Source organism: Mesoplodon densirostris, chromosome 7 (assembly GCF_025265405.1).
Source record: "Mesoplodon densirostris isolate mMesDen1 chromosome 7, mMesDen1 primary haplotype, whole genome shotgun sequence".
NCBI lineage: Eukaryota > Metazoa > Chordata > Mammalia > Artiodactyla > Ziphiidae > Mesoplodon > Mesoplodon densirostris.
This window is the reverse complement of record NC_082667.1, coordinates 66932599-66945978: the sequence shown is the minus strand read 5'-3', so window position 1 is coordinate 66945978 and position 13380 is coordinate 66932599. Positions and strand designations below refer to the sequence as shown.

Below are 13380 nucleotides of genomic sequence, written 5' to 3'. Positions count from 1 at the left end.
GTGGCACAAAGAATCATTACCCTGACTCCGTGTGTTATCAGTAACATATTCACAGGCTTTCCTTGAAAATCTGAGCAAAGTGAATTGGAGATCAGCACAGTCCCCAGAATATACGGGTCATGGACATAAAGGTACACACCCCAGAGCCTTCCATGGCTTCCTTTCCTGGTCCTCGGAACCACCCCTGGGTGTGGAAACTTCCTTCAAAGCATGATCACCTAGGGAAGCACTGGCTCTTCCTTGAGCTTCGGTCAGGCTCAGACTCATCCTTTTGCCTTCGTACCAGCTGTGTGGTCTCGGGCAAGGGACAGCCTTGGTCTCAGTTTCCTCGTTTGGCATTGGAGACAATAACCACTACCTCACAGGGTTATTCTGAAGATTCTGCTGTGTATCATTTGTTCAGTAATAGCTGAGGCTGATTGAGCGCTAATTATGTGTCAGGCATCTTTCTAAGCACTTTGTATATGAGCACTTTAGTCTCCTCAGCAACCTCGTGAGATGGGAACTGTTAGGATCTCCATTGGAGATGAGGAAACTGAGGCACACTGAGATCAAGTGAATAACCCAAGGTCACACGGCTACTATGTGTGATTTGTGCCGGTGCCTGGCACATAGTGGACACTCAGTGGGGATGCTTGTTTCCTTTCCATTGGCCCTAAATATTAATAATATACTAAATGCAAGACAAGCTTAGAAAGTCAGTCCATTGCCTTCCAACTTCCAACAGGACCAACTGGTGTGAAATAGCCTGGTGGAAGAGAAGACATTCTCTTCCTAACTAGCACGGGGTGGGGAGGGGAATTAAGCTAAATTTGAAGCTGACCTTTCCTTGGAGGAAAACCTATGGTTGTCGATGAGTACACGTTATAAGCGCAAATATCATCCGCCAAATTGTCCAGTTGACAACACCTCATAAGTGATCACCGCTGTCCACCAAGAGATCTTGATTGCTTTCCACCAAAAGCCTCACTCAGCCTCTCTGACCAGGTATTTCAGATTCATCCCACTTTACTAAGCACCAACCATTTACTGATTGATTGTCTGGTTAGGCATCAATCATTTATATATTTATTCAACAAGTACTTACAAAGTACCTATATGTACCAGGCCTTGTGTTCTGTGCTGGAGATGAGAAACGAATGAGATATGGGTTCTGCCCTCTTGCAACACAGTGAGGGGGAGGCTGACCTATTAGCAGGTAAGTTGTGGTATGAAGAGCTTTGAGGGCCAGAGGAGGAAGCTCTGCCCCAAGAATGAAGCAAAGACCCCACAATAGTGTGGCTGGGTGGCCAGGATCCTGAGAGATGATATTTTTTTTCAGCAGGAGAAGGAGTAGGGAGGGCATTCCAAAATTACAAATAGAATGGGCAGAGGCCTGAAGACACAAAAGGATGTGCACGTTCCAGAGCATTGAACTCCCACAGTGGCTGGAATGATTGTGGCAAGGGCTCCAAGACACTGTCCCTCGACGCTCAGGTTACAAGGTCATTTTTCTTTATTTTTCAAAATCAAATGGCATCCTGTTCAAACTCCTACTCACCAAGGTCAGGGAGAAGTTTCATATTATTCCCTTCTTTTTTTTTTTTTTATTCCCTTCTTTATAGTGCCCCCCCGCCTTGGGTTCTGACAGAACTCAGAGCCCAGGAAAGATGGAGCCGCAGCAGGGCACCTAGCTCTCCCTGTGGAGATCACTCATCTGTGTCCAGGCCCAGGTTGTCCATTTTAAGGTGATGTCTCTGTTGGGAGGCTCTGCTGGTCTCTCCATGTCAAGCGCTGCTGCAGACACCATTATCAAGGATTTTGTTAACTTCTCCCCTGGGGCAAGGAGAACCCAGATCGCTGGTCACAAAACGTCTAGTCTCTTCTTTGGGGGAGGGAGGGTGGAAAGACTGGAGAGGGAGGGTGCATTAATTCTTTGCTGGTAAATCCACAGCAACTGGAAACAAGACACAAATTAATGACTCAATAACCTTCCTGTTCTAGGAGTAGAAATAAGGTACAGCTCGCTCCCTTTGCAGACAGGAGAGTAAGCTGAGGAGAGCTGGATGTGTCTGAGCTCGTGTTCGTGGTCACCTGTGGTCTGGGTTCCAGGCTCGGGGTCAGGTCTGGGCACTGATGCATGGCCGTGTCTTCCGCAGGTGTGGCAGTGTGGCGGGAGCGTGGAGGTCCTGCCCTGCTCGCGGATTGCCCACATTGAGCGAGCCCACAAGCCCTACACCGAGGACCTCACCGCCCATGTCCGCAGGAACGCCCTCAGGGTGGCTGAAGTCTGGATGGACGAATTTAAAAGCCATGTGTACATGGCATGGAACATACCCCAAGAGGTAGGAAGGCCCCGTGGGGGTGGGTTTCTTGGGAGTTGTTGGGGAAAAAAACCAAACAAAACAAACCTGAGATTCAACCCTTCTTCCCAGGGGACAGCCAGAGTCTTGTTTGCCATGCTGGAGTGAATTCTCAAACCCTAAGATACAAGATGTTGGAGAAAAGGGGCTGACTATAGGGTGCTAAGGCATCTTACCCACCCCATCCCTGGTCACCTCCTCCTTGAAGGAGGGCTCCTTCCCTCCAGACAGCAGTGTCCTCATTCTATGTGAGAAAGTTGGACCAAGTGGCTCCAAGGTTCCAACATGCTCTCAGGTTCTCAGCTTCTCTGACAATAGATATTTCATGGTCCTGGATTACAAATATCCCAGTAATTACCAAAATTCACAAAATGCACCTTAATTTCCCTGTAGACTGGATTCAAACTTCTCCATCGAACCTTTGACCAGACCAATAAGGAATATTCCTATGCCTTTGGGATTGCTTGAGCCACATGGATGGGGCTGGGCTACATTCCCACATTTTTTAGGCTACTTTTAACTCTCACAGAACCTCATCATCGCCTGCCACAGTCCTCTAGCCCTCTAGTCACCCACACTTAAGAAGTGTGAGAGAGAAAGCAATGTTTCTTTGGTAGTTCTGTTCAGCCTTGCTGTGTGTCATACGGAAGTAACCTTGGACCGCTGGGTTGGGCGAACCCAACAGATGCCAGCCACGGGATCCCCGCCTGCTTGCCAGCTGGTCTGCCTGGAGATCATTGCTTATGTTGCATTTTATGTGAAATGGAGCTGTTGACTGCATGACCTCTTGCTTTCCTTCCAAGGCCATGGCTTCCCCTCGTGAGTCCTTTAGAAAGCCTCTTCTCTCTCTTCCTAATAGGGCAATGATTGATCTTTGCTTAAAGTTTCTATATGAAGGCCTCCTTCCCCGATGTGTCCACCAAGCTAATGTTTTGCCCAGGCTGAGTGATTGAGAAAGTAGGCTGGGTCATGGGTGGGAACTTTCAGGCAACCCCCTCACTACCACGACCACGGGGAGGGGTCTTGGGTTGATTGCATCCTCCTACAATCAGTGAGATTTCAGCAGTTGGGAAGAAGAATGAGGAACCAAGCAGTACCAGCGGGAGTGCAGCCAGCCCTAATGAACCAGCCCCGAATGCAGCTCTGACAGTGGGAGTGTTTCTAGGGAAATGGTGGTGCCTTCTAGCCCCATCTGTGGCTGTGGGCGTTGGATCACAGCATTCTGGGCAGGATGCTGAGCCCTGCTGTGGGTGTCCTCTGATAGCAAAATGTTAAGCACACTTGGAAACTCCCCAGAAGCTCACCAGCGAAGCACTGTGGATCCCCGGCTTCTGCAAAGGACTGGGATCCTGTCCATTACTGTTGCCCCCCTTCTCTCTGCACCCCAAAGCTGCAAACTTTGTAGCCCTCTCCCCCCGACTGCAGCTGCCAGATGTTGAAATAGACAGCAAATCCAAAGAATAGTAGAGAAGTGAGTGAGTAGAAGTAATTGGAAAATGATGAAACTCAGTGTCTGCCTGTGACTCCTAGAAGAGTTCAAACCAAGTCAAGTGGGTGGGGCTGGGGGGTAACACAAGAAAGGCAGACGAGGGATGGAAATGTCCAGGATGAAGCCTTAGGAGGAGAAGGAAGGGGTCAGTGTGTTTCCTTTTGACCCCCCTGTTCGCTTCTATGTCCAGATTCCCTATTCTGCCTCTTTCAGGCTTGTGCAAAGAGTCAACACTTTTCCACCTCCCGTCCACTTCTCAAGTCACATCCCAATACTACCTCGAAGCTGCTTTTGGCAAAGTCATCTTGGGCCTCCTAACTGCTGAATTTAATGGCTATTTTAGAGTCTTTCACTTACAGGATCCCACCTTTTCCTTGAAACTCTTCACTCCCTTAGCTCCAGGATTCCACACCCCAGAACATCCTCATCTCTCCAACTGCTCCTAACTCTGTGTGGGCAAGGCTTACTTCCAGTGGTTGCTTAAGTGCTCCCCAGGGACCCATCCTTGGCCACCTGCTCTCATGATACGCATCCCCACGGTAATCCCATCTACTCTTGGGTTCTGTATCACCTGTACATTGAGGGCTTCCTAGTTACTCTCTCTCGCCTGACTTCTGCCTTCAGCTTCAGACTTTCAGCCACACATCTCCTGTGTGTTCCCACAGGCACTTCAGACTGAATCTGACTGAAACTGTACATCTTTTTCCCCACCCGAGTCTGCTTCTGTTCTTATTCTCTGTCTAAAGTCATGATACCACCATCTGACCAGACATGTGAGCTTAAACCTGAGTGTCTTCCTTTAATCGTCTTCCATTCCCAGTCCATCACCAAGCCCACCTTTCCATTCCTCTCAATTCTGAGTTCAGGCTTCACCTCTTCCTCTGCAACAGCCTCTGGTTGTCTTCCTGGCTCAAGTCTTACCCCTCAAATTCATACTCCCCACGGCCCAAAGTCATCTTTTTAAAAAACTCACAGCAACCATGTCATTGTCCTACTTGAAATCTTTAAACGACTCTCCATGTGCACAAGATCAGGCATAAAGTCCGGTGTTAGACATGGATCTAAGCTTTCTCCTCCACCCACGTCTCCAGCCCCACTGCCCACCATCCTTGTTTTGGAGGCTCTGCAGACAGCGTGGACTTAGGGGAACTGCCCCGAGCTCCCTGTCCGCACCAGGCTGTTTCTCATCTCTGTGTGTTGGCCCATTTTGTCCTCTCTGCTTGGAATTCCTCGCAAAACCTCTTCCCCAGCCTCCACCCTCACCAATTCTCCTCCATCGTTTTAGACTCAGCTCCAGCGACCTCTTCTCTAGAAGCCAGCCCCAGCTGGGGAGAACGCCCCTTTTTGCCTGCGTGTCTCTGTCATTGCATCATCACCCTGTAAGAGAATGTTCCGTTGTCTGAAAGTCTCTCTCTCATTAGACCAGTGAGTCTCAAATCTGGCTGAACTTTAAAATCACTTGGCCTCCACCCCAGAGATTATGATTTAATTGGTTTGGAAGGGGACTTTTTTTTTTTTTTAAAGAAAGCTTTTTGGGGATTTTAATGTCCATCCAGGGCTGAGAACCACTTCACTAGACCATGGGCTCTCTGAGGACAGATTTTATTATTCATATCTGTGTCACCAGGCCTAGCACAAGGTGGGGCACGTGATCAGGGCTCAGTAAAACCTCACTAATTCTTGTTAACAAATGAATCTGCTAGCCATATGAGTGATCCCTTTTTCCGTTGGTCAGTGGCTCCTAAAAGCAGATCTACAGACCAACTGCATCAGAATCACTTGGAGACCTTTTAAAAAATACTGATTCTGGGTCTCATCCTCAGAGATTTTGATAAGGAGGTGTATAGTGGTACCAGAATCTGTAAAAAGCTCCCCAGGTGCTGGTTTGGGGAAACCAGGTTTGGGTGACACTAGTTTAGCTAATCCTGCCTATCTTTCCAAACTCACCCTTAGCATCACCTACTCCAGGAAGCCTTCCTTGACTGCTCTCCTCCCTTTTCCCTTCATCCTGGCTGCCCCACACCAGGGGATGGACCAAGGGCCCCTCTTCCATTGTCCCTCAGCACTCTCTGCTTCCTGCCGTGCTTCACACTGTGTGCAGAGGGTCTGTTTACTTGTCTGGATCTTCCAGACTCTGCTTTCTGGCAGACTGTGACTTCTTCCTATGCGTATGCATGATGCTTAGGACAGTGCCTGACACAGTCTAGGCACTCAATAAAGATGAGTTGAAAAAGAAAGAAGAGGGAGGAAATGTGGGTACTGCATCCCTCCATGTTTTCCCCAGTAATTTTCCCAGCTGCCCTTGATGTGGTGGCATCTCGATACATTCTGTTCAGTCACAGGCACGTGTGTTCCCGATTTACTTAACCTTTCATCTACAGCATCCCAACTGCAAATGTAGAGGTGGAACCCTTCACCCCTGCCTAGTGGCTCCTTGGAGAATTAAATAAGTTAATATGTGGAGACTTTGATCAGTGCTCGGCAAATGGAAAGCACTAGAGAAGTGTTAACTCTTGTTGTCGACGTGATCACCCGCACCCTCTGCATTCCCGCCCCAGCTTTAAAATGCCCTTGCTGGGCAGTCATCCTCCCTCGCTTCCTTCTATGCGGAGTCCTTCCTGGGCCGTGCCCTGAACAGAACCAGCTCTCTCACTCACTCCATAATCACATTCAGTCCCAAGCTTTTGGAAATCCAGAGGAGCCTTCCACTCATGCAGCCTCTACTTTAATTGAAAATCAGTTTGCTTATCAACAAACAAAGTCAGTCTGCAGCAAAGCATCAATATTCTCTTACACAAGGTTCAGGAACTCTAGACGTGGCCCTGCTTCCTCTTGCCCGAAGACAGGCTGAGTGCCAAGGATGACTCACCACAGTTCTTAGGCAACAGCCCTTCTTTGGGTTTGGCTACAAGGAATTTTGTATCTGGCTGCACACGCAGGCAGGAATACTGGACAGCTTTTTGTGTGGCTAAGTACATTAGTGTCCTAGGGCTGCCAGAACAAATTACCACAAACTGGTGGCTTAAAACAACAGAAATGTGTTCTCTCTCACTTCTGGAGGCCAGAAGCCCCAAATCAAGGTGCTGTCAGGGCCGTGCTCCCTCCAAAGGCTCTGGGGGGGATCCTTCCTTGCCTTATCCAGCTTGTGGTGGCTCTAGGGGTTCCTTGGCTTGTAGATGTATCTTTCCATTCTCTGCCTCTGTCTCTGTGTGTTCAAGCCTCCCTCTCCTTTCTCTTATGAAGATGTAGGCTCATCCTAAGTCCAGAATGGTTTCATCTCAAGATCTCTAGTTAATTATAGCCGCAAGATCCTATTTCCAAATAAGGTCATGTTCGGAGGTTCTGGGCAGACCTGATACTGGGGAGAGACACTATTCAACCCTCTACGCTAAGTATTTGGCAAAGGGGGAAGATACATTTATTGTTTTCTAATAATAAAGGTCAAGGTGACCTTCTCTGAGAATGTTTGCTTATTTCTCAATTTCCTCCCCCTGCTCTGAAAAAGAGTTTGATGCAATTTACAGTAAACACACAGTACAGATGTGCTGAACGGTTAAAATGGAAAGGCAAAAGTCCATTAATAAACAGGAAGAGGAAAGGGACATGATTTCCAGACACCTAAGCTGAGCAAAACTCTGGTTCTTGAGTCTCCTAGTAGTTAAAGTAGAGATGGACTCCCGATGGATTGTCTCTCTCCCACTTTTGAGTAGATTATAAGTAGAGAGACAAACCTTCCTTTGATCCTGAATGTAGAAAGGAAGTTTTCCCATGGGAACCTAGATTTTTAGGAAAATACAGAGGCCTTGCTGAGGTAGGTTCTTCTAGTTGCTTTCCATAAAAGCTGAGACAGTGTTAATTTGACATCACATAAAGGCAAGTATAGCATGAAGTGAGAAGACCTGGGTCCAGGAGAATAGCTTTGTGATGTGAGGATAAAGTGCAGAGCAGTTTAAAGAGTTAATACTTAACAGGTGTCTTGGGTAGGGGAGGGGTGAGCAGGATACATTTATTGTCAGTTGCTAAGTTCACTATTTCATAAATCTTTTTTCAACTCAGTCTCATCAATATAGTTCAGGCGCAGCGCTAGACTGTGGGCACAGAGATCATCAGAACATGTTTCTTGATTGTCAGGGAGCTGGGGTCCAGCAGAGAAAGGCCAAGTAGCAGTTTCTGGGAGGGCTCCCGGCAGGAGCCAGGGAGCAGACCCATCAGAGACAAGGTCATCAAGAAATATTCAAAAGGTATATCCTCACTGAAATTGCACCCTAGGAGTCTGGAACTTAAACCTTCAGGCTGTGGCAGGTTCAAATTTTTACATGACCTGAACTCTGGTGGGCAAAAATAAATGTATTTCTTCTATATCTACATTTTGTTTTGACTCAAGCCCCTGTTGACTGATATCAAAAATGTGTTCTGGGGCTTCCCTGGTGGCGCAGTGGTTGAGAGTCCGCCTGCCGATGCAGGGGACATGGGTTCGTGCCCCGGTCCGGGAAGATCCCACATGCCGCGGAGCGGCTGGGCCCGTGAGCCATGGCCGCTGAGCCTGCGCGTCCGGAGCCTGTGCTCCACAACGGGAGAGGCCACAACAGTGAGAGGCCCGCGTACCGCAAAAAAAAAAGAAAAAAAAAATGTGTTCTGATCATGTCCAGATACATGCAGCAGCCATCTTTGTGATTTTTCCCAGACATTTCAGACTTAAACTGTCAATTTCATTATTTTCCCAACCCCTGTAACTTGATCCCGGAGTTGATGGCAGAACCAGATGGGGTAACGCTGTCAGCGCATGGACTGCTGTGTCAGTGAGAGAGAGCTGTATGTGCTTCCCCATCCTCCTCTGTCTCTGCTCTGGGCTTATGTCTCATGAGATACCACGTGCCCCTCTGATCCCTGGCTCCATGGTGTCGTCCTCTGAGATGTCACCCATCTCCATCTGATCCCCCGCTATAGGGACCCCTTTCCATCCTCTGCTGTGGCATCAGCTCTTTCTCAGCTGCTTCTGTGCCCTGTTCAGCAGCTGGGGTGTAAACCCAGGGCTTCCCCTCTGCTCTGGGACCACAAGAAACGTAGGGGCTTCTCTCTCACTCTCACTCAAGGACACATCCATGTCTCCATGTCTACTCCTTGTCTGCTGCATGTCCATGGCTCAAGGGCCACCTCTCTGGTCCACCTGGGAAGTGAGAGACACAGTGCTGTCTATGCTAAGCCCTCCCAGGCCTAAAGAGAGAGGCTGCTTCTCCCACAGGGACTTGGTCTTAAGAGGCAGAAGGACAGGCTCCTAAAAATGCGCCGGGCAAATTTTAATGCACGAACTCCAGACCCAGGTTGATTGGGTTCAACTCTCAGGTCCACCACTTATTAGCTGTGGGACTCTGGGCAAGTCACCCAGGAGGTCACTGAACCTCCCTTTGTCTCAACTCCTCATCTGTAAAATGAGGATTATATTGTGCTCCCTCATAGGTTTAAATGGGACCATGTACATAAATTTAATATAAGTAAAATATAAATATATGTGCCTGTCTCATGCAGAGCACAGCCTGACACATTGTGTTATGTAAGACTTAGCTGCCATGATCCTTAGAATAGTAATATAATTAGCACTATTCCATCTTCAACTCTTTCCTTTCCCTCTTCCTCTCCACCAGCAGTTCAGAATCTCTCACCTTATCTCTTGAGGTAGAGAAAACCTTAATCAGGCTGTATTCTTCCCATTTCTTTCACTTATACAAAGACTACAGCTTTTTTTTCTTTTAGTAATTTTTAAGGATTTGCATCTTTATTTTCAATGGCCTTTGATGACAGTCCCCATCAGTGCTGATCTGATGTTTCACAGACCAAACAGGGACGGTTATGGGGCCAAGGCACATGTTAGGAAGTGCGTGAGTTATATTCTCAGGTTGTCCCTTCACCAGACAGTCCCCAGAACCATGGTTGGGGCGGTTCAGGGAAAAGCTGTGCCCTGGTGGTAGCTGAATCTCTGTGTTTGCATCCTGTACAGGACTCAGGAATCGACATCGGGGACATCACTGCAAGGAAGGCTCTGAGGAAACAGCTGCAGTGCAAGACCTTCCGGTGGTACCTGGTCAGCGTGTACCCAGAGATGAGGATGTACTCAGACATCATTGCCTATGGGGTGGTAAGGAGCTCGCCCCTCGGGGTTTCGCCAAGATGCAGACAGAGAGCAGGACCAGAGAGAGGTGTGGAGAGTCAGGGAGGGAAAGAGCCTCTTGGCCCCCAGTATGGGACCTGTGGTAGACCTGTGGACAAGAGGCTGATTTCTGGAGCTGAGTGTGAGGCAGCCGATGCTTTCATAGCCCAAACTTCTCCATTCCCTTGAGAGAGGTGATTAGTCTCTCCTTTACAGTCCTAAGCAATTCAGCTCTGGCCCCAAACCTGCATATCCCACTTAATAAAACAAAAATCTGAAGTCAGGTTAAGATTGCAAGACAACATAACAAACTCCACTGTTCCTCAAGCATGGGTGCCTGAAGTTCTACCAACCAGCCTGCATGCCTCCCCAACCCACGGGGCTATGTCTTTCACTCACACAGAGCCTCCTGGTAAGGCATTCTGGGAAATGTAACCTTCCTGAGTTTGCTGTATTTTGAGGGATGTTTTAGTACCACTTATTGATTGGCAGCGAGCAGTTCCCCCAGCAGAGGCAGCAAGATGGAGGGACAGAGCAGAGGGTTTGGACCTGGTTCCAATCTTGACCCAGCCACTTCCTGGGCAAGTGTCTTAATGTCTATTGGCCTTAGTTTCTTCATATGTTAAGTGTGGTAAAATAATACTGTCCTCGTGGGTAGAAGAAAGTCTCAGATACATAAATGTATTTTGTGTCTAAGGTTAAAATACTTTGAACATTATAAACTCTCGCATTCTTCCAATATTCCCCAGGACCATACAACTCTTAAGGTATTTTAAATACCTGATTGATTTTTGGATATCTCACCTGGTTTTTGCTGACTGAACACATAAAGATTTTCTATGACAGTTAAGCCCTCAAAACTACCCTCAAAACTATCCCTGGGGCCACCTGCCTTACCCCCACCCCCTGCTGTGTTACAGATGGGGAAACTGAGAGGCAAAGTGACTTGCCCATATTTACAGTTAATCAACAGTGAAACTGAATCTAAAACATCAGCTTCTGATATCACTCTCATTCCTCCCTTTGCAGTGTCCCCTCAGACCTTTTAGATATCCCAGGATGAAAATCTGAAGGAAGAACTGAGGCCTCTTCCTTTGATGACCTGTGCTCAGAACTGAGTTCAAGGCCTGCCTTGGCAGGAACATTATGGGTACAACATCAGCCTGGGAGGAGAAGAATCCTTGCTGAAGGGTTGGCCTCAGTGTTCCCTGGGGGCCTCCCAACTCTCACGTCCTAGGATTCTAAAGGAGACAGAGCCAAGGTCCCAGGAACTCCCCCCTTCCCACCCTCCTGTAGGGCCTCTGTTGTCCCCGGAGGCCAACCTGTAGGAGGGGGTCATATCTTCCCACAAGAGTCCCCATGGCATGGCTGACATGTCCTGAGAGAACTGCCCAGTAGCCTCTTGCCTCTCCACTTCCCAGGCTGGTATAATTCAGATGTCAGAAAACTCCTCAGCTGGCGCTGCCCAGCTGTTACCTGAGGCTCCAGATCCTGTCATCACCATGGAAACACACTGGACTGTGAGGTGCCCATCAGTCCCATCTACCTCCCCAGAACCATCCTGAGGATGCGGCAGTTACTGGTACCTCTACACTCAGCCCATAGCAAGTTGTGTGTGCTGCTTGGCCACTGTTGAACCCAGCTCAAACAAAGTAGTTATGCTACTGTGGCTCCAGAGAAACTATTGGCCCAGACCTCTGGGAGCCAGGGCAAGCTTCTGGATTCATGGTCTCACCAAGCTATCAGCTGTAGCTAAAGAGTATTAGCCAAACTCAGCCAGAGAAGCAGGGAAAGCAATAACAGTGGAGGTGTATGCACACAGCCGTTGCAATTCTGGGTCTTGGCCCAGGGCATTCTTGTCTTCCAAGCAAAAGGGTCTCATCTTATGAGCACATACAGCAGGTTTACCATGTAGTCTCCTCACCACCACACCCAGAAACCTTTGGTTGGTCAAATAGTAAGTGGCATATACAGGGTTGTGATCCAGATCTGTTTGAGTCCACAGCTGGGGCTGTTTTCACTCTGTTGTGCTGAAAAACATCCACTTGCCATCCCAGAGGGCTGAACCGTGTCAGCCGTTCCTGGGCCTGGCGGAGGTCTCTGACCCCCTGCATGTTCATCTGCCAGCTGCTGTTCAGCAGCCCCCCTCCCTCCTGCCTCCTCAACAGGCTGGGTTCTTACATGAGCAGAGATATGCTTGCTTGTCCAGGAGCATAATGAACTCTTAATGGGGGCAATAAGGAGACAATGGGCAAGGCAGGATGCAGCACAAGAGCAAGAGGATTTCTGGGGCTGAATCTTTCTTCCTGGTGATTACTTTTATTCTGAAATGGAAAGACCAGATGTCTTCTCAGGGGCACGTTGTTTTTTTTTCTTTTTCCCTTCCAACTCATGCCTAAACTGCATTGCTCAGGTCAAATAACCCCCTGGGATTCTCAGGCCATTGTCAAGTCTATATAACCCTACCCATTAATCCAGTAATAGGTCCCACTAATGCCTCCTGTAGGCTGAAGGGCCTGTGGGCCCCGCTGTGTGGGCATGGGCATCCGCCTGGATCACCGAGCTCCGGGACTGGGAGATGGCATGGCTTTGGATAATCCCAGCTCTGGTGCTGACAGTAGAGATGGAGCGGCATCTGGAAACAGACATGCCTGCTTCTGAACATTAGCTTTGCTACTTAATCACTACGTGACCTTGACAGTTTGCAAAACCTGAAAGGTTATAGTCACATCACTTCATGGGGCATCTTTCACAGTCTCAGGATTGTCTCCATTTGCATGATGTAAAGAGCTTGGACTTTGGAGACCGACAGACTCCAGCTCTGCCCTTTGTCCAACTATGATGTCATTCATTCACTGTTCATTTTCTTCATTCATTCACACATACATACTGTCTAATATGTGCCAGGGTTGACCCATGTCACAGGCAATGAGAAAGCCTGAGAGCTAGTCTGGTGACTGCTAGAGGAGACGGGCAAGTGGAGAAGCGACAAGAATACAACGTGTTAAGTGCTGCAATCAGAGAAATGGAGGTGTTGGCCTCACACCCAGATGTGGGTCAGGAAAGGCTTCCAGGGTGACAGAGAAGCTGAGGGCCACAGGAAGAGGAGGGTTCAGTCAGGGAAAAGAGAAGGCCAGGGCCGAGGGTCCATGCAGTGGGAACAGCATTACAGACCGAGAGGTGTGCAGAGCTTCCTACTGTAACACACTTCTTGCACCCTTAAAAGAGATAGTATTACCAATCTGGCGATGTTATTTTGAGAATTAGGTGGGATAACACATGGAAAGCACTTCACCTGGGACCTGGCACATAGATGCAGTCATAAAAGCTAGTTTCCCTGAACAGCCTTCAGAAAGGTTATAGCAGTAATAATAGCAGCTAACAATTATTGCACATTTGCTATT

The 13380-nt window shown here is 48.4% G+C and overlaps 1 protein-coding gene across 5 annotated transcripts in view; it reads left to right on the top strand.

The window, feature by feature from the left end:
• GALNT18 (polypeptide N-acetylgalactosaminyltransferase 18) overlaps positions 1 to 13380 on the top strand; it is a 346555-nt gene that overhangs the window by 285928 nt on the left and 47247 nt on the right. For all 5 annotated transcript variants that reach the window (XM_060104772.1, XM_060104769.1, XM_060104770.1 and 2 more), the window contains exons 7-8: positions 2139 to 2324; positions 9827 to 9964. In XM_060104772.1, coding sequence (XP_059960755.1) covers positions 2139 to 2324; positions 9827 to 9964 — 324 coding nt within the window. The remainder of the gene's footprint in view (positions 1 to 2138; positions 2325 to 9826; positions 9965 to 13380) is intronic.